Genomic DNA, 18,127 nt, shown 5'->3' on the forward strand with positions numbered 1-18,127 from the left:
ATGGAAGAAAAGTAAACAAACAACGGAGGCGTACAAAAACAAATTTGCCAAGAAGGGTTCACAAATTTGGTGATGGGAATGCTTGGTGTTCTTCTTTCTTTTTAAGATAGTTAAGACACTGGGCAATATAATAGCAAGAGGTTGATGACGCAACCCACCGCACCATTCCAAAGGGGACGCTGATAGCCTCCATCCATCCTTCTGCGGCGGCGGTGTGCATGCGGGGGCAAAAAAAAAGGAACCAGAAAAACGCCAGGACGCCCCACGATCAGTATGAATCGCGCGTCTCGCGTTTGGCGGCCTGCTGAATGGGCTGTTTGCCCCCGCCGTCCGATAGCGAAGAGAGAGGTAAACATGCTTGCCGATCTAAACCATGGGAGCACACAAACTCGTGTTTCGACTCTTTATGCACTCGCACAAAGCTTTGTTGTGTATAGATTCCAAATCGGTGAATTTGCTACATCTTTAGAAATTGCTTCCTTTATTATAGTACGGAGTCGAAGAGTCTTGAGCGTTATAGGCACCCTGTCAGTTGCGTCCGTTTGAATTCGGCACTTGTGTAAAGCTTTTCGGTGTGTTGCCTCATGTATTAACCATAGTCTATGAGATTTGATGTACGGAATACAAGGGATGTACACATATCTAAACTGTGTTCGAGAATTACCAGATGTAGAAGCTCGCAAAATGACAGCGGATATAAACTTTGAAATTAGCGGCATAGCAGTGACTCTGGGATATGCATGTGTTTCACTTTAGGGGATATAGAATATGTTACATATACAATGAGCATTGCACATGAAGTAATATACATAGATGCTTGCATTGTCGGAGAGCAGTTGCGCTTGTTCACGTTGTCTGGATAATATGTTGGTGTTCTTCACAATTTTTTTTATTTTTGCTGCTTACAGTCTGTGTTTCAGCGAAACTTGCTAAAACACAATTGACTGCGCCAGCTGCTAGTCAGTAGCCCTCCTTAGCATGACCTTTTAATCATGTGACAGCCATGCTTGAGCGGTACACCGTGCAGTACGTTCACAGATGGCGTATGTTATTGGCAATAATGGTAATGAGATTGTTCTAGTACTGTGCTGCGCTAGTCGATTATTTGTGCATACAATTTTACCATAAAATTTCATTCTTCCTTCTTTTGCATGTGCTTGTATTCACGTTCGCAGGTTCGCGTAAGCCAGAATCCAGAGCTGCAACCGGCGCCGAGGAAGGAAGGGAAATGGGCGAAATGAACCCAGAGTCCAAATACGTCCTTCCCGCTGATAGCGGCAAGCAACTTTCCAGCTCAAAAGAACGACCGCTAACATACGTGTGATCATCCTGCCTGCGTTTGACAGCAAATGCTACCATGTGCAGAATGCCACAAACTTCTGAGTGGCTGTCATCATGCGCCTTTGTCTACTAGCATTGTGCGGAAGCACTCCGTGACAAGAACTTGTACCTCGTGCGCAGCTACCGGGCAGGGATCCTTTGATGAAAAGGCATGCCTTATGTTACGGACATTGGACGTTTCTCTTACCCAGTGACGTTTAAAGATATCAGTGCGTTAACACAAATTTAGTGGAAGATGGGTTCTTGATTCGGAGACCACTCTTTCAGTGACTTCAAAAGCAGGCGCCCGTTTCCAATATCAGTGACTTTTCCAGGTAACGAATCTGGAACAATTTTAACCCATCGTTTGTATCATCAGGTGAAGTAAGGAGTTCGATGCATGAAAAAGAGGCTGAAAGCCGAATGTCTTTCATAGTCACATCGCGAGCTTACGGCCAGTGTGATGCCGTATAATGTTGTGCCGTAATATGCCGTGCATATTGTATTACCCTCATCTAATGTCCAACCTGGCAGCCATGTTCCCCTGAGAATTTGTGTCAAATCACACAAGAAGTGTCATTCCATCATGAGCGTGTCAGATGTCCTCGTTTTTAATGCGTTTAGCATTCTTTGGGAGCTAACCGCGATTTATTGTTACTGTCTAACACGTTTTCGTGGGCCGATTCCTAAAATAGTGCAATCCAACACAGCGATAAAAGCCGCGTAGTGGTAATGTACCACCTTGCTATCGTACCAGTGGTAGTGGTGGTACCGCTGGGGCTGTAGAGTAGCGCCTGGCATGGCGCGGTAATATTTTCTTCCCTCGCATTCTTCCATCGTGACAGCTAGCGTTTGAGACGCTGTCGTATTAACGCGTTGCACCTCTGGTAGAAGACGCAGACTCTGGTATTTTAAGACCGTGCACCTCTGTGACCAGAGGTGGCCGCAGACGCTGCACGGGGTTCATAACTGGTACTTGAGGAAGTGGCACTCGAAGTACTGGCTAGCTTCCGCATACGAGTAAAGCACGGTGGTAAGCGGAGGCCACCCACAGCACATAGTGCAACAGACTGCTACAGATGACCACCTCCCAAAGCATGCTACACGCATTATTGGATAGCGACCGGAGTTGGTTCGTAAGAATGTTTTTATTTCGTATTTCGTAAGCATCATTCACATTGCTGACAAACTTAAATTCATGTTTTGGGCTATGCCCTTTGAGAATGTGCATAACGTATACTTTGGTAAGGCCATAGCCGAGCGAAGAACATATTTAGCAGGTTCCTAAAGTAACAGGGGCCAATTGGACTCAAAAAAGCTTGGATGAACGGACCAACATTTATGATGGTGTCATCTGTGCACGTTCTATTTCTACAGTTGACATGCTTCTTACTTCTTCCCACACTCTGCTATCTTCTTACGCAAAGTTCTGGCAAAATGAATATTACCTTACCGTACGTTCTTCAAAATGTTTACATGAATGAAAATTCCTCTAGTGTTTCCAATAGATCTAAGCCGCGACTTTCCTATTCATATTTAATGGAAATGTTTGATGTGTCCAATGTTGCTTTGAAACGAGGCAGGCATTAAATATCCCGTTGGTGTGCACTCCACCATAACTGCAAAATCCAGGCGGCTTATATATGGTGACTTGAGTAACAATGCACCACATGACGACGTTTGAACGTTTAATATCAAATGGAATTTCATTTTACTGAATCTAAGGTTCGCTTTCGCGATGTTATGCTGCTGTATCAGCTGTTTATTGTTGCGGCATCTTCATGAAACGATGGGCCTGATCATTAACTTTTTCGTCTTGCTTAAGTGCAGTAACACTTTCGCCAATAGAGCATCAAAAAAGCATTGAATAGGCCGTCTTATTTTATTAGAATTTCATGAAACTCATATATTTTCTTGAATATGATGATTGGGTAGTATTGTGCTTGAGGCCTCAGTACATAGACATCTTGCAGGCATTGGCAAAAGTTATACTCATGGTCCACTTACTCTATTGTGTAAGCTATCAAGCAAGCACTTTGGAACCGAATTTCAAGAGAACTCGCGCTCTGAACAACACAGTTTCAATATTCTCATCAGCATGTTTTAGTGATCGAACGTAAGACGCGAATGTCAACAGCCATCGCGGTACTCGTTGCAGTTGTCTTTGTGACTGGTCTGTGGCCCATGCATGTATTTGGCACAGGCTTCGATCCTCGACGGCTTCTAATGCAGCATCAGCAAAATATTCCTCATTTCTAGTTTTTCCAGAAAAGGTTAGTTGTTAAATTTGTGCAAACATAATTCGTTTTTCTACCGTCAACAAATGCAGAGAAAGGTGTCTGCTGCAGCGCTTTCTTTATTACGGGAAGCTGAGGTGGCGGTACTTTTTTAGCGTGATAATTGAGATGGTCCTTGCACGCTCGGAGTTTCCATTGCGTCGATAGCTCGCTGGCATTGCTACGCGTCAAAAGAAAAAGCACGAGTAAATCCGTTGCTCAATCTCACTATATATGGTTTTGTGTTCCTATTTCTAACAGAAAGTAAAATTAAGCAAGTTGACTAACTTTCTTTTGAATAAAATGTACTGACGAAAGCTTCGATTTTGCAGAACTCGCCTTGCATGATCGACTACAAGCGCTTTAATAACAAGTTGCCTCACTGGAATTTAATACTGCCGGCAGCTTTGCGATGCAGCTTCCAACTGTTCAGCGAGCCTTCGATAAAGCAGCACCGTTTCTCAAAAATAATGCAATGGTTTATGCAAGTTCCCTTCGTTAGAGATGCCCCACAACCCAAATATCTGCTACATAAGCGAGTTATAATCTTCCTACACAAATAAACGCGGGCATAACTAAATTACATGCCTGAAGACATTCGCTAAAACACAGAAACGGGGTCGCTAGTCCTTTGAACCTGCTTTCTTAGAGGAAAAGCATCAAAAATCACCTCCTTTGTCGGGACTGCTGCGGTATTCTTGGTACAGCGTAGAATTATGTTTAGCACCTTGAAGAAGTGGAAGCGCTTTGCTTAAGGTGGCCTAATTTCTATCGCCAATATTAACCATCAAGTGATAAAGCGTCATTTGAGAAAATTAGCTGTGGAAATTGCTCGAAACAATGTATGTTACCTGATTGTTCTCCTATGCTAATCGCCAGGCAGCGCCAAAGCCAGCTACATTGATAAAATGAGGCTACGTAGAATGGATGCTCAGTACAGGCGACAAGCATTTTCGTTGTAAATCTGTTCATTTCATCGAGTTATGTTCGCCATCTTCAGTGGTAGCCATGTATCGTGAAGGCCAGTATCAAATAGAAGTTTTATAATGGGATGGGCGAATACTTTCATATTGAACTTCACATTCCAAGTGTTTGATACTATTAACCTTGACGATGGAGTTCTGTACATGGAGAAATAACAACTATTTTATTTCTGTCTTTAATAAGGTGGATCAAGCGCCTGGTACAACTCATAGTACTGATCCATACAACAGGCAGTTGTACAATGTTACTGTTGAATTTTTGTCTTTATTCACATACACGAATTACTACGACAGTGACAATGTGTAATGTTGCTTAGTGAACAAACTCAAACCAGCGTTCAAGCCATGATAGACCGCAAGGATACGGAGTACAGTCATCGACAAGCTTGAGCGGCTGCCTTTCAGTGTCAGCATGCAGCGAGAATAAATTCAGTACTTTACGTCTGCGCCAGCAGAAGATGAGTGGGAACCAGGGTAAGGCATACATCGTGAAGAACATCGCAAATATCTGTCATGTAATGAAGGGAACGTGTCCGACTATTCTCTTTTCTCCTGGGATTATCACTTTCCAGCTAGTGCGAGAAGAAGCGGGTTCAGCCGTCTGTCATTGTGTGGTCTGCGTCACTTTGCAGTGTCGCTGCAGTTGCATCGGGGGAAACGCGACTCTCGCGCCGGGCTCTTCAATTCTGGAACGCTCAAAGTGAACGGGACTTCAGTAATTGTGAAAGAACCGCTATTTTTTGTGTATGTATATAATATTTAGCCCACCTATGACAAGCACCACCCACTGAAAATATATATGTGCTATATGATAAATGCGGTTTGCGTGGATTGTTGACGTTCTCTATTCGTTACGTGTTCTTGCACTATCAATAGAAACATATAATAAAGGCGATTTTTGCAATTGCTTGTTCGCTTGTTGCAGTTTCTCAACAAGTTGTGGGAGTCGCTGACATGCGTGTTTCAACGCTAATGGTAAATTGAATTTGGCTTCCTTCATTTAAATTTGAACGGCAACGAGTCACATCCAGAGAGCACGAATAGATAAGTTACCATTGTGTAGTACTTACCACCTGTGAAAAAAATATATGCATATATAAGCAAGTTTTTTACGTGATTTATTTTGCTTCCTATCATTAAACTAAGTCAGATGTAGCACTTTTCTTCGCTATACAACAGCTTGGTATTGATAATGTACGTGAGATATGCCTCAAACCTGTTATTTGTATTGTGTTGCGACAGCAATTGGAGGAACACTCAAGGCTTAACTTTCGCTGTCACCATGATCTTACACATATAGTACAAGTGCGATAACATACAATCGCGCTCCGCACGCTGTCGGCTGTGAGTGCGAAGGCAAGCGTGTGGAGGTAAGCCAACAAGTATGGCGTCTTGATGCGCACCATCCTCCAGATCGCCTACTGTTGGAAGTCATGTGATCGAGAGCGCGCTAAAGGGGCAGATGAGCGTCTACTCTTCTAGCGCGGCCCTGGCTACCCATGTCTGTCCACGTGCCTGAGCCACATACGCGGCCGTGCGCTCTATCTTATAGGCAATATTCGGCGGGTGCAAAGTTTGGATCAGACTTAATGGCTGGTGGTTTTGATGTGCGCTGTCTTGCCGCGCACCAAGTGCCTGCAGGTCGCGTAATTTCAAGTTTCGGAGACGTGTTGAAGCGAGAGGCAGCGCAAAGCGTTCGCTCGTCTCTGCTCACGCTCTTCACCATGCCAGCGTTCTGACGGCGAGTGCTCGCGGTCATCCGGCAAGATCTGTTCGTGTTTAACTGTGCACGCATTATACCATGCTTTGTAACTGAATTAGTAAGCACCCGCCGTGGTTGCTCAGTGGCTATGGTGTTGGGCTGCTGAGCACGAGGTCGCGGGATCGAATCCCGGCCACGGCGGCCGCATTTCGATGGAGGCGAAATGCGAAAACACCCGTGTGCTTAGATTTAGGTGCACGTTAAAGAACCCCAGGTGGTCAAAATTTCCGGAGTCCTCCACTACGGCGTGCCTCATAATCATAAAGCGGTTTTGGCACGTAAAACCCCAAATATTATTATTGAATTAGTAAGCGAATGATTACTACAAATTACACATTCGATAAATCTACGAACCTTAATTCGTGTACTTGTCTAATACGTTGTTTTCGCTATCAGGGTTCGACTTTCGGGCGAATGTGCGAGCTTTTTTTTTACGCGTTGTTATAGCATTTTTCTGATCAAGTGATTCTTGAGAGGACAAAAATAACGCGTGCTGTCTCCACAAGAGTCCTTACTCATAATGTATGTGGGGTTCCTGTCAACCCTTCAGCCATATTTAGTGTGGATAGCAGTCTCCTCTCAACTTGAATCTGGCTTTATTATTTTCTTATAAATACATGTTCGCACTCTGTTTTGTCGCCTTTTGAATTCCTATTTCAGGGGCCTGTTCGTCTATAATTGTGTATTCATCGTCTCTGTGTATTCATTGTACTTTGAATAGGAGTTCTGAGCTATAGAACGGGCTGAACTTGTGCATGGGTTCGTAAGAATTCTGAACTATTCTCGATTAGCTTTTTTTTTGTGCTGGCGCACACAGACACATGAAAAAGGGCACAATGCACACAAAGTGCTTTTTCAAACCGAAATTGGACATCAGTTCAATTGCCGGCAATAGTATGGACAACAGCACCACAGAAATCATCGAAGCCATGGTTTTCAGAGAGTTAGGTAGTGATTGTACCAGCACGCCTGCACCCTCTCAGTCAAAACAAGGGCTTCGTGTGTCTTCTGCCCTCTTCCAGTTTCTGTATCTGTCAGCGCTCAGACAAGTTCACTATACATAATCAACGCGCCAAATTTCCCACCGTGACTTAACAATTATCATAAAATACAATAATTGCATGTAGTGTGGGCAATCAAACAATTGTGTATGCGAATTTAGGCAGAGCGCCCTAACCATTACTCCCCGCCTGCAGCTTCTACAGCCGTCAACCATTATAAGCTAAGAGATCAGCTGAACGTGCTTGTAGCCGGCCGATCAGATTCAGGAGCTGCGAAGAATAATGTGCAGTAGACAAGAAGCTGCTTAGGCACTTTGGTAGTGACGCGAGAGATCCTCTGAGTGCAGTGCAGTATGCCGCTCTGGAAATACAAGACACTCGCCATCAGGCAGCAGGATGCAGAGCAGCAGCAGGGGCCTTCGGAAGACCGCTGTTCGTAATAATTGAATTAAGGAATCCAAATAGTCACTGTAGTTTGCCGGATGTTTATTTTTCTTTTACACGTCTAGCGTTAACGGTCATTAAAACAGCTATATTGCGTATTTTATCGCATATTCCACTGTGGACGGAGAATAAGCGACTAGCCTATCTACAAGAACGATAACACCAAAGGTTATTGGACTATAGTTTATTTTAATGTGAAGCAATACTATATAAGAAGCATTCAGCAAGGTCACGCAAGGTCATTTTCAATATTTCTCTTCACCCTAACAAAATCAACTTCCCGCTCACAAATTCATCACAATTACGCTGCATGCAGTCTTAATAATAATAATAATAATATTTGGGGTTTTACGTGCCAAAACCACTTTCTGATTATGAGGCCCGCCGTAGTGGAGGACTCCGGAAATTTTGACCACCTGGGGTTCTTTAACGTGCACCTAAATCTAAGCACACGGGTGTTTTCGCATTTAGCCCCCATAGAAATGCGGCCGCCGTGGCCGGGATTCGATCCCGCGACCTCGTGCTCAGCAGCCCAACACCATAGCCACTGAGCAACCACGGCGGGTACATGCAGTCTTAAGCAACACCTAAATATGACTGTTGCTGCTGAAAGGTAAAGAGAATGTATGTCGGATTTATTTAGTGAAACTTAAGATAAGACTGATTTTATTGGTTTTGTGAGGACTTTGAAGTGACAAGCTAATTTAGGAGTTTGAAAATAGCCATTACTTATCTATTTAGTAAGGGTTCACTTAAGCTGAGCCATGTGACCATACGATCATTTAGGGGTCCTGGCTTCTCTGCGCACAAATGCTAAATCGGCAGCAACAGAATCCGAAGCCCCGTGCCCCTCACGTGCTAGCGGCGCAGCTACTGCGGAGGCGCGCGCTCATTGGTGCAATAATTAGACTACGCGTGCACCACTGGTCACTCTTCCCAGCTGCTTCTGCTCTCGCGAGGACTGCGAACAAGCCCCAAAGGTGAGCGATGCTACCGCCGGAGGGATAGGCGCTACCCAAATGAAACGGGCGAAGCAAGAACGTTAAGCTCACAAATGCGCAAATAAGGAGCCACTATACACTGTCAAATAATTTCAACCCTTTTTCACTTTTAAGGGTGTAAATTATTTTACGGTGTACACAGGGTGTTCTTTTTTTTTTAGACAATACGGCTTTATCTATATAAACAAAGATATGGAGAACTTGAGACCTCCTGTCGTCTTCGCATACGAGCCTTACGGCGAGGCGAAAATACTTTTTCGCTCTTAAGTTACCCTGAAAAGAATAACAAAAGTTTGTTAACAAACTTTTTTATTGTTAACCTGAGGGCAGTTGTTTCCATTGGAAACTTGTTGAGCGTCACAATTTAAGAAATACCTATTTTTTAGAAATTCGAAAAATCACACGCGATTTGAGATATTTATCATCGAAATTGAAGGCCAAATCCAGGCTATATCGACAGTGAGCGCTTCCCGCTGCGTGTCACACGGCAACGCCCCGCAAAGAGGTGCAGGGCAAAGCATAGGGAAAGGATTAAAGCATAGCGGAGGCTCCCATAGAGCCCAGCGGCCGAATTGATGACAGCGCACGAAGCCGCCTACATTAATACCTGAACCACGCTTCCGGTTTCGGGAGCGCGCGTTTTGAAGGCTAGTTTGAACGCGTTACGCCAGCTGCGCTGGTCGCCGTGGCTTTTTTTTTTCCTTTCACTGCTCATCCGCGCGCAGTCTTGGTGCCGAATCGTTTCATTATTAAGCAAAAATGATTGCGAACCGCCTTTACAAGTCTCCATAGAATATGTGCCACTTGCAATTTCATATAGAAGACGCAAGACGCCTTGTAAAATCGGGAAATGTTTTTTTTTACTCTACATAAATGCTCGTTCTGGGCTATTCGTGCATTCATCCAACGTGGTGGTACCAGGTAAGCAACTGTAGTTCCCGTTACAAAGCTCCACCGGACGGCGTCAGCTGAACAAAGTAAATTAGAAGCATGTGTCATTTTGGTATTAACGCCTTATAATAATAATGAGTATAGAGGCGAAAGAGGCGAAAGTGGTGAATCGGCGGCATTACAAACAACAGCAATTCGCCTTTACATACATGGTGTAGAAAATACCCGACTCATCCCAAAGAATACCGTACATATGATGAAAACATCCCATTTCCAAGTATTGCCCTCTTCCCGGGCCTTATTTCCTGCATTTTAAGAGCACAAGTAAACGGGCCCCACTGCGCGTTTCCAAAACAACAGAGTACTCTACGCGTACACAGAGGTGGCTGCAACGGAGGCTCTCAGACTATGCTGGACGCTCGCAGAATTCCTCCTACTCGAACTCAAGACAAATGCTTCGGTGCAAAGCCTGTTTTCAGTCGCTCAGAAAACAGAATTTTCCAGTTACAAGTTGCTGGTGTTTGAGCTCATTGGCGTTATCTTTTACGCGTTCTTCCGGCGCAAGCAATACATTCCCGTGTAATCCCTCTTGGCAATCGCTTGTCGCGTTTTCGACAAGCGTGAATACCGAAAGAAGGCATATGTTGTTGCTGCACCATAAAAAGTGTCAGAAACTTGTCCCATTAAGATTCAGTATATTCGCCAAACTAACCTCGTCACCACGGCCGAGCTGCTTTTTACTGCGTCACGACAGGCGCGGTCAGTCTGCCTCAAAATTATCCCGAATTAATTGCAATCATGTTGGGGGGTCAGAGAAAGCGTCACAAACTTGTCCCAGTACAGGCGAAAAAACTGCGTTACACAGCCGAGCGGCTTTTCGCTCAGTGCGCCAGAACACCAGGCGCGGCGAGTGCGCCCAAAGACTACCGAAATTTGCTACAGTAATGTGGGATTCACAGAAAGCATCGCAAAATTTCCCAGTACGAGACATTAAGTCTAATTAACTGCGGCAGGACCGCTGAGCTGTTTTTCGCTAACTGCGTCACAAGTCTAGGTTCTGTGCCGTAAGCCTAATGCTCGAAATGCGTCGCAAACTGTCGAACAAAATTCCTCATACTGACGTAGTCCAATAGTGCAGTGGTGCCGTGCCGAAGTGCAGAAAAAACGCCAGAATACACCGGGGCCTAGAAAACCAGGCTAAAGACGAAAAAAAAGCGAAAAACATGTAGACGTGGTCGCCGAACAGGCCATCACTCCATGCGCAGCCGGCTTCACTCGCTTCGGCGGCGTGTCTGATGCATGACGCATGCATCTGGAGCGTCATTGGCCTGTCGCTAGGTGACGCAAGAAAAGTAAGTCAAGTCGCAAAGCATAACTTAATTTATACGCACATATTTTAGCTTTACCGGGAAGGAATATAAAAATAAAATAATGTCTATTAACTTCATTTCAAATTCCTTTTTTTTTCGATGCTCGCGGCAGCAAACGGTCGACATTAATAGTAGCGTGACGTAATTCCTGTTGCCAGTTTTCGCCAAGTGTCCCCTCTGGTGTCCAGTGTCCCCTCTGGCGCCCGCATTTCGATGGGGTCGAAAACACCCGTGCAATTACATTTAGGTGCACGTTTCGGGAGTCCCCCACTACGGCGTGGTTCATAATGAGATCGTGATTTTCGCACGTACAACCACATAATTTAATGTTATTTAACACATTTTTGTTAAATAGTCTTTTCAGAGTAACTGAAGCAGCGGCAGACTATTTCCGCCTGGCGGTAAAGCTCGTATCCGAAGACGATAGGTGTCTGACTGTCATACGTTTTTTTGTTGAAAAATCTCTAATGTCTAAGAGTTTCCATTTTAATTTCTCATCTCTAGTTTCCAAGTGCAACGAGTGTCCTAATCTCAATAATTAAGAAAACTAATTAATCATTTTAACTGGATACTTGCCCATTGGGATTTCTTATGCACGTAATATCCGCCCCTTCCCGAATTGTACTTGAGAAGGCCGAGGAGCATTATCTTTCGAAGGCAATTTTTTTTAAATCTGAGTCCAAGAAAGCATCTAGTACAATTATACATACTATATTACATACACATATATGCTGCAGTAACATCCATTATACGGTCTTCATAGTGTATCTGAAGACGTTTGATTTATTTAAGATGGCTGAGATATCAATATCAACGGAAGCACTGTAATGCCGAGGATCAGTGGATGCGGACGCGTATGGCTCAGGAGAAAAAGCTCAAGAGATTCCACAACTATGGCAACTTTTTATGAGGAAAACTGAAAAATGCCCGTTTGATATAGTCGGGTGAGGAGACAATCTCTCGTATACTGTTAACCGCACGCTTGGCAGAAGTATAGATGACTAAAGAGCGACAAATAATAGATGTAATGGCCAACGGGGTACCTCTCAGCAAACGTAGGTCGTAAGAAGACGTCCTGTTCAGTAGCACCGGAGTGACCTACACAATAAGTCACTAACCACATGTAGCCAACAGATAATGGTCATTGTGGTTAGCAGAAATCGGACCCCTCTTTCCCCTTCTGTTCGTTCAGTAAATCATTGAGCATTTAATCCACCAAGAAAGCATGGTGAGAAATAATGTGCTAAAGACTTCACAAATTTCTGATAGCTTTGTAAGGCAAAAAATCTGCGTGATTGGTAGTCCGCCTGTTTGAAGCAGCGAAGAGGTTTGTATTTAAAGAGGACTGTGATCATGAGAAGTAAATCACCATATGAATAAAAGTGGGTCGGAACCTATCTGACTGGCACACTATAATCATGAATGGCCACTTGCCGATTTAATTGAAGAGCGCGATGAGTCTTCTCAGCCATCATTAATAGATGAGGCCCAGAAATGGTGGATGAAAAAAAATGAGCAGAAGAGAAGCAGCGCACCGCGAACCCTCAAACTGAAAATGATAGGCATGATTTGAGAGGCCGCAGGGCTATCTTACTCAACAGGAACTAAACGAGTTCATCCAAAGTTTCATTTGATTTCAAGCTTGAAGAAGGGGAGTGGGCAAGCTATGTAACGGCATGTAACAGGACGTGATGTGTCAGAGTGCAATGTAATCAAGGATGGCACCGGATCAAGGGTTGTGTTGAGATTTGGAAATTAACAGAGTGGGCTGACCCAAAACTGGAGTAATAGGAAGCTCGGAGAAGCCGTTCTTTTGCGTTGGGTATGAAATATTTATTCAAAGCATAAAATATGTAGCCTCATGATGATGACATCTATATACGACGGCGAGCAGACGTGAGAATATAAACAAGGAAGTGGAAGAGCAAGAGGAAAAAGGAAGAGGTGTGCAAAGTCAATAAAATTGCTTTATTAGCTCATGGCTAAATTGACTAAGTATATATTGATTCGCTTTCGTACGCGCAAATATAAATTGCGATATCTTTGTAATAGCCTCCATTAGGCCACTCGTTTCACTGAATGTACGAAAGTAACTTTCACGAGATATAGCGATTCCAGCAAAATACGTACACCATGCACTTTCTGTAAAATATCTTTCACGTGTAAAATATTATAACGGAGCGTCTGTACTTGATGGCGGTGGGTCTGTCTGTACAAGGGAAGGAACGGTACAAGAGAAGGAAGACAAGGACATTGATTTTGGTCTGGCGGCTTCGCCCCATCCAGTGCTTTAGCCGCGGAGCTTTCTGAATAAACTCTTCCCGCCTTGTAACAATATGTTGACGATGATATTAAGTTAACGCTGTCCTTTGTAATTCTCAATTGTATTTCAGTCTTTTTTTACGTATTGCAAGCAAAATAAATGGCTAGGATAAAGCAGACAAATTGTTTTCTCTGTGCCCGCCCGACCGAGTCAAGTATCCGCAAACACTAATCCTTGTTGACGTGAAATTTATTCTCTACTTGAAGGTTTCTTGGTTCTGGCACGTAAAACGCCAGAACTTAATTTTACTTCAAGGTGCGAGGTTCTCAGGTCCACCGGTATTCAAACACGAAACCTTATGCTATGGAGGCGCATGACAAGAATTTATGTCAGTGACAAGAAGTGTGCCTTGCGAAAATAGCGGAAATCAGTCGCCGAAGGATTAAGCTTCTGCAGAGCATATATTCTCAAAATTGCTATGTATATACTACGAAAGCTGGACTCAGCTGTCGCGCTGAGTCCTGACCGCCCAAGAAAGTGTCGCTTTATATGAGAAAAAAAAAGAGAACACCCGTGAGGAGTCGTGTAGAGCACTAACTTAGTTACCGCACGAATATATATTCCTGAATCCCACTGCTGCTCTAATTAAGCAAGTGCACGGGACCATGGTCGTGTTGTCCAAGATGTCCCGGCTGCGCGATGCTTAGTTAGGTGTGCGGCTACTTTATTCTTGTTTCCGGTTTACGAGGTGCGCTATTACTTTTTCATCGAGTCCCACAAAGCGTCGACGGGACCATGCCTCACGCTGCTAAGCTGCGGAGGCGTCTAGCAGCTTGACAGGCGGCATGACCCAACACGTGCGAAGCCTAGTCAGGCCCCGCCGCCGGTTTCTTTCTGTAAAATGCGCCCGAAGATCGTTGATGGGGCTTCTCAGCGTCTGGCATTACTGCTTCGTCGCCATTTGATGGTAAGGCCACAGGAAATTCTTTTGCCCGTTGTTAAATACTTATTCTCTTCGTATTTCGTTAAGTCACTGTTGGCCGCATTAACGAGTGAAGGCGGCCTTGAAGCCATAAACAGCATGCTGCCCATGGGCTACGCTGACTTTAATTTCGCATTCTTTTTTTTTCTGCGCAGCAATAAAGCGGTGATGCTAGCTATAACAGAGTCCGGCAGCGTCCGAGCTTCAAAGCACATTCGACACAATGTAGAAGTTAGAAAATCAAATCAAATTGTTTGTTAAGAAATGCAGCCTATGAAAACATGCCGTTCGGTGCAGAGAGCTTTATGTGACGCGCAGCGGCTTCTGAAAAAGTATGGTACTTCACTTCTGCAAAAGAAATGTAGCTATTTCTAAAGCGGTACGTGAGCAATATTTGCTGTCTGGCAATAATGCACGCTCTCTAAACCTCTGTAGCAGGCTATGTGCGCTCGAGCGCTCTTAGCTGTTTGCATTGCGCTGAAGATACGTGCTTTCATGTTCCAGTTCTGATGGAGTCCTTACCGTAGAAAATTTCTTGTTTCTTCGCATTTATAACAGTGCTTCCTTGACTATAGATCACAAAAATATGCATTACACGAAGGAACGTGGCATCGCCATTCTAAAGCTTTGAAAGCTCCAGTATCGCTTATACGAAGGAACGTAGCGTCTACATTCAATAGTTTTGAAGCGTTCAGTGTTGCTCGTCTTCTGGCTTATCATAAGAAGCCAACAAACACTGACACCAAGGACAACATAGGGGAAATTACTTGTGCTTAATAAACCAAAGAAACAAACAATAAATTCATGGAAATAAAAGTGCATGAAAAAACAACTTGCCCCAAGTGGGGAACGATCCCACAAGCTTCGTATTACGCATGCGATGCTCTGCCAATTCAGCTACCGCGGAGCCGTTTCTCCATCCACTTTCTTGGGTATCTATGTTTCCTAGTATAACCCTGGGAGTGTTAACCAGCGCCACCACTCACAAACCTTGGCGGCGGATGTGGAATATCTTTTCTGCCACAGGCGTCACGAGAACGTGATCTTTTTGGGTGAAGGCAACACTATACAGCCAAATACACTCTACAGCCAAATTTCCAATTACCAGAAGACAAGTGCAAGCCTTCTAAGATAGCAGGTGAAGACCCACAACACAAAGTGCTTAGTTGCAGCTGTTTAATGAGGGACGCACTGGCTTACACATGCGAGATGAGGATGTTGGTGCATGCCTAATTATTTTTGTGGCCATTTTATTTTGGCACGCAACCATTCACATAACTTTGCTACCTTAATTCACCCTCCTTCTCAGAAGTACAGGAAAAAACGTCATCCTTTTTTTCCTTTATTATACCGGTGTCACACGACCACTTTCGATCGTGTTCAAGCCCGATCCGGATCTAAATTCTCGGCTGTGATTGGCTCTTTCGCGCAGCGTGCCCAAAAGAACCAGTTGCGACCGAGAAATTCAAATAGGATCGGGCTTGATCGCAATTAGGAGTGCGCCGTGTGACATCCGTATTACTTGCATTTCGCACTTTCTTGCCGCTTTCATGGATCTGCCTCTTACAATCTTGCTGCAATAAATTGTTGTCTGCTATTTTCGTGTTCTTGGCTGTGCAGCCATTTGATTTATGTTTAAGGAGCATGACACATTTATTTACGATACTCCCTTTGGCGAGTGTTACTAGACCTACAATATTACACGCGATAAAGATCTGCTTCCTCAACAATTGGCATGATAGTTGCGCCAAGTTACAGCTTGAAACAGCAAATATAAATTTAAATAAAACTAACATGAAATGAAACACCTTCGCGCGCTCGTCGTCGCAACATATAAACACCGGCGCAAGCGCCTGAATGTAATCATTTGATTAAACGAACGGCATGGGTCTCACAAAAGAAATATTGAAAGAAACGAAACCGAACTTGTGGCCTCCGAGATTCGGTGGCGTGCGGCGACTATCTTGGAGACTTGTGCGTTTCGCCGTTTCCGCTAGGTACGCTGATAGCCAAAGTCGGCCACAGGCGCCTACGGGAGTGTCGACTCTTTACGTTTACTATGTTACTCCATGCTCGAGTGTTCACTCTTGACGCTTACTATGTTATTCTGTGCCAGACAGGCCACCGAAGCCTACGAGGCCGGCTGCGTATGTGATGTTCGCCTGTTCGGCGACCCGTCTCTTTTGGATGTAGCGTGTTGGGCTACCGGCTTATTCTTGCGTTTCTTCTGTACTTCGACATGGCAGCACTACACTATTGGACCACCGCAAGGTGAGAAATTTTGTTTGACACTCTGCGACGCATTTCAAGTAATTTTGTATTTTACGGCCCGGAACCGAGACTTCTGACGCAGTTCGCGAAAGATAGTTCGGCCGTGTGACGCAGTTTCCCTTGTATTGAAACTTACCGAGGGAAGTTTTGGCGCTTTTGCTGGCCCCAGTCATTACTGCAACTGATTTCGTACTTTTTGGGGTACTTTTCAAGCACAGTGCCCGCGCCCGGCGTTGTGACGCAGTTAGCGAAACGCAACTTGACTTCGTGCCGCAGTTAGTTTCGCGTGTACTGAATCTTACTGAGACAAGTTCGTGACGCATTCTCTGACCCCCAAAATTATTGTAATTAATTTCGGAACTTTTTGGCACACTTTTGAGGCATGTTAGCCCCGCCTGGGGTTGTAAAGCAGTTAGCAAAAAAGCAAGCCCGCAGTGGTCACAGTTTCGCGTGTACTGAATCTTGGTGAGTCAAGCTTCTGACGCTTTCGATGACCCTGCAATGTATACCTTCTTTCGGTACTCACGCTTGTTGAGCGACTACGAGCGATTGCCAAGAGTGATAACACTAGAGTGCGTTGCTTGCGCCGGCAACACGCGCAAAGGATAACGCCGAGGAGCTCAAAAATGAAGAACTCGAAAATTGAGTCTTCTGAAAACAGGCTTTGCACCCACGCCGTTCTCGTGAGTGCGAGTAGAAGACATTCTGGAAGCATCTAGCATGGTCTGGCTTAGAGCGTGTTGTGGCCACCTCTGTGTATATAGTGTACTATCGCGTCTGCTGAGTCCAAGTTGTTTTGGCAACCCGCAGTCACCCGTGCATTTGTGCTCTTAAAGTGCATGAAATAATACCCGCGAATGCGGAAATGCTTGGAAATCAGACATTTTCTTCTTAACTGATATTACAGCTTGGAATGAGTAGGGTATTTTCGATGTCGTGTATGTACAAGCGAATTGCTTTTGTTTGTAATGCGGCCCATTCACCGCTTTCGCGCGTTTCGATTCTGCACATTCCTATAAGGGCTAAATACCAAAATGACAGAGGCTTGCAATTTACTTTTTTCAGGTGATACTGTCCGGTGGAGCTTCATACGAGAACTACTGCTGCTTACCTGGTGCCACAACGTTGGATGAACGCACAAAAAGCCCGGAACGAGCATTTATATAGAGCGAAATAAACATTTCCTCCTTTACAAGGCATCTTGCGTTCACTATATGGAATTGTTCGTGGCGCAGATTCGATGGAGGCTTGTAGAGATCGTTTGCAATTATTTTAATAAAATGAACGATTGCGCACCAAGACGGAGCGCGATTGAACAGCAGAAGCAAAAAAAAAGGCGCCGAGCAGCACTTCCGGCGTAGCGCACGCCAGCTAGCGTTCAAAACGCGCGCGCCCGAAACCGGAAGGCGTTAATCCCATCCGCTTGGTTCGCTGCAGTAAATTCGGCTGCTGGGCTCTATGGGAGTGTCCGTTCTTATTGAATATCTTTCTCTATGGTGTAGGTGCGAGACAGCGGGACAAATTATTAAGGAAATACGCACTGCAGTTTAAGGTGCACAACAG

The 18,127-nt window shown here is 44.6% G+C and overlaps 1 protein-coding gene across 1 annotated transcript in view; it reads left to right on the forward strand.

Annotated features, from left to right (window-relative positions):
- LOC142587679 (synaptogenesis protein syg-2-like) overlaps positions 1-5,468 on the forward strand; it is a 1,186,854-nt gene extending 1,181,386 nt beyond the window's left edge. The window contains exon 13 of the mRNA XM_075698849.1: positions 1,176-5,468. Coding sequence (XP_075554964.1) covers positions 1,176-1,324 — 149 coding nt within the window. The 3' untranslated portion in view covers positions 1,325-5,468. The remainder of the gene's footprint in view (positions 1-1,175) is intronic.
- Positions 5,469-18,127: the final 12,659 nt, after the last annotated feature.

The sequence above is a fragment of the Dermacentor variabilis genome, chromosome 1, assembly GCF_050947875.1.
Source record: "Dermacentor variabilis isolate Ectoservices chromosome 1, ASM5094787v1, whole genome shotgun sequence".
Classification (NCBI taxonomy): domain Eukaryota; kingdom Metazoa; phylum Arthropoda; class Arachnida; order Ixodida; family Ixodidae; genus Dermacentor; species Dermacentor variabilis.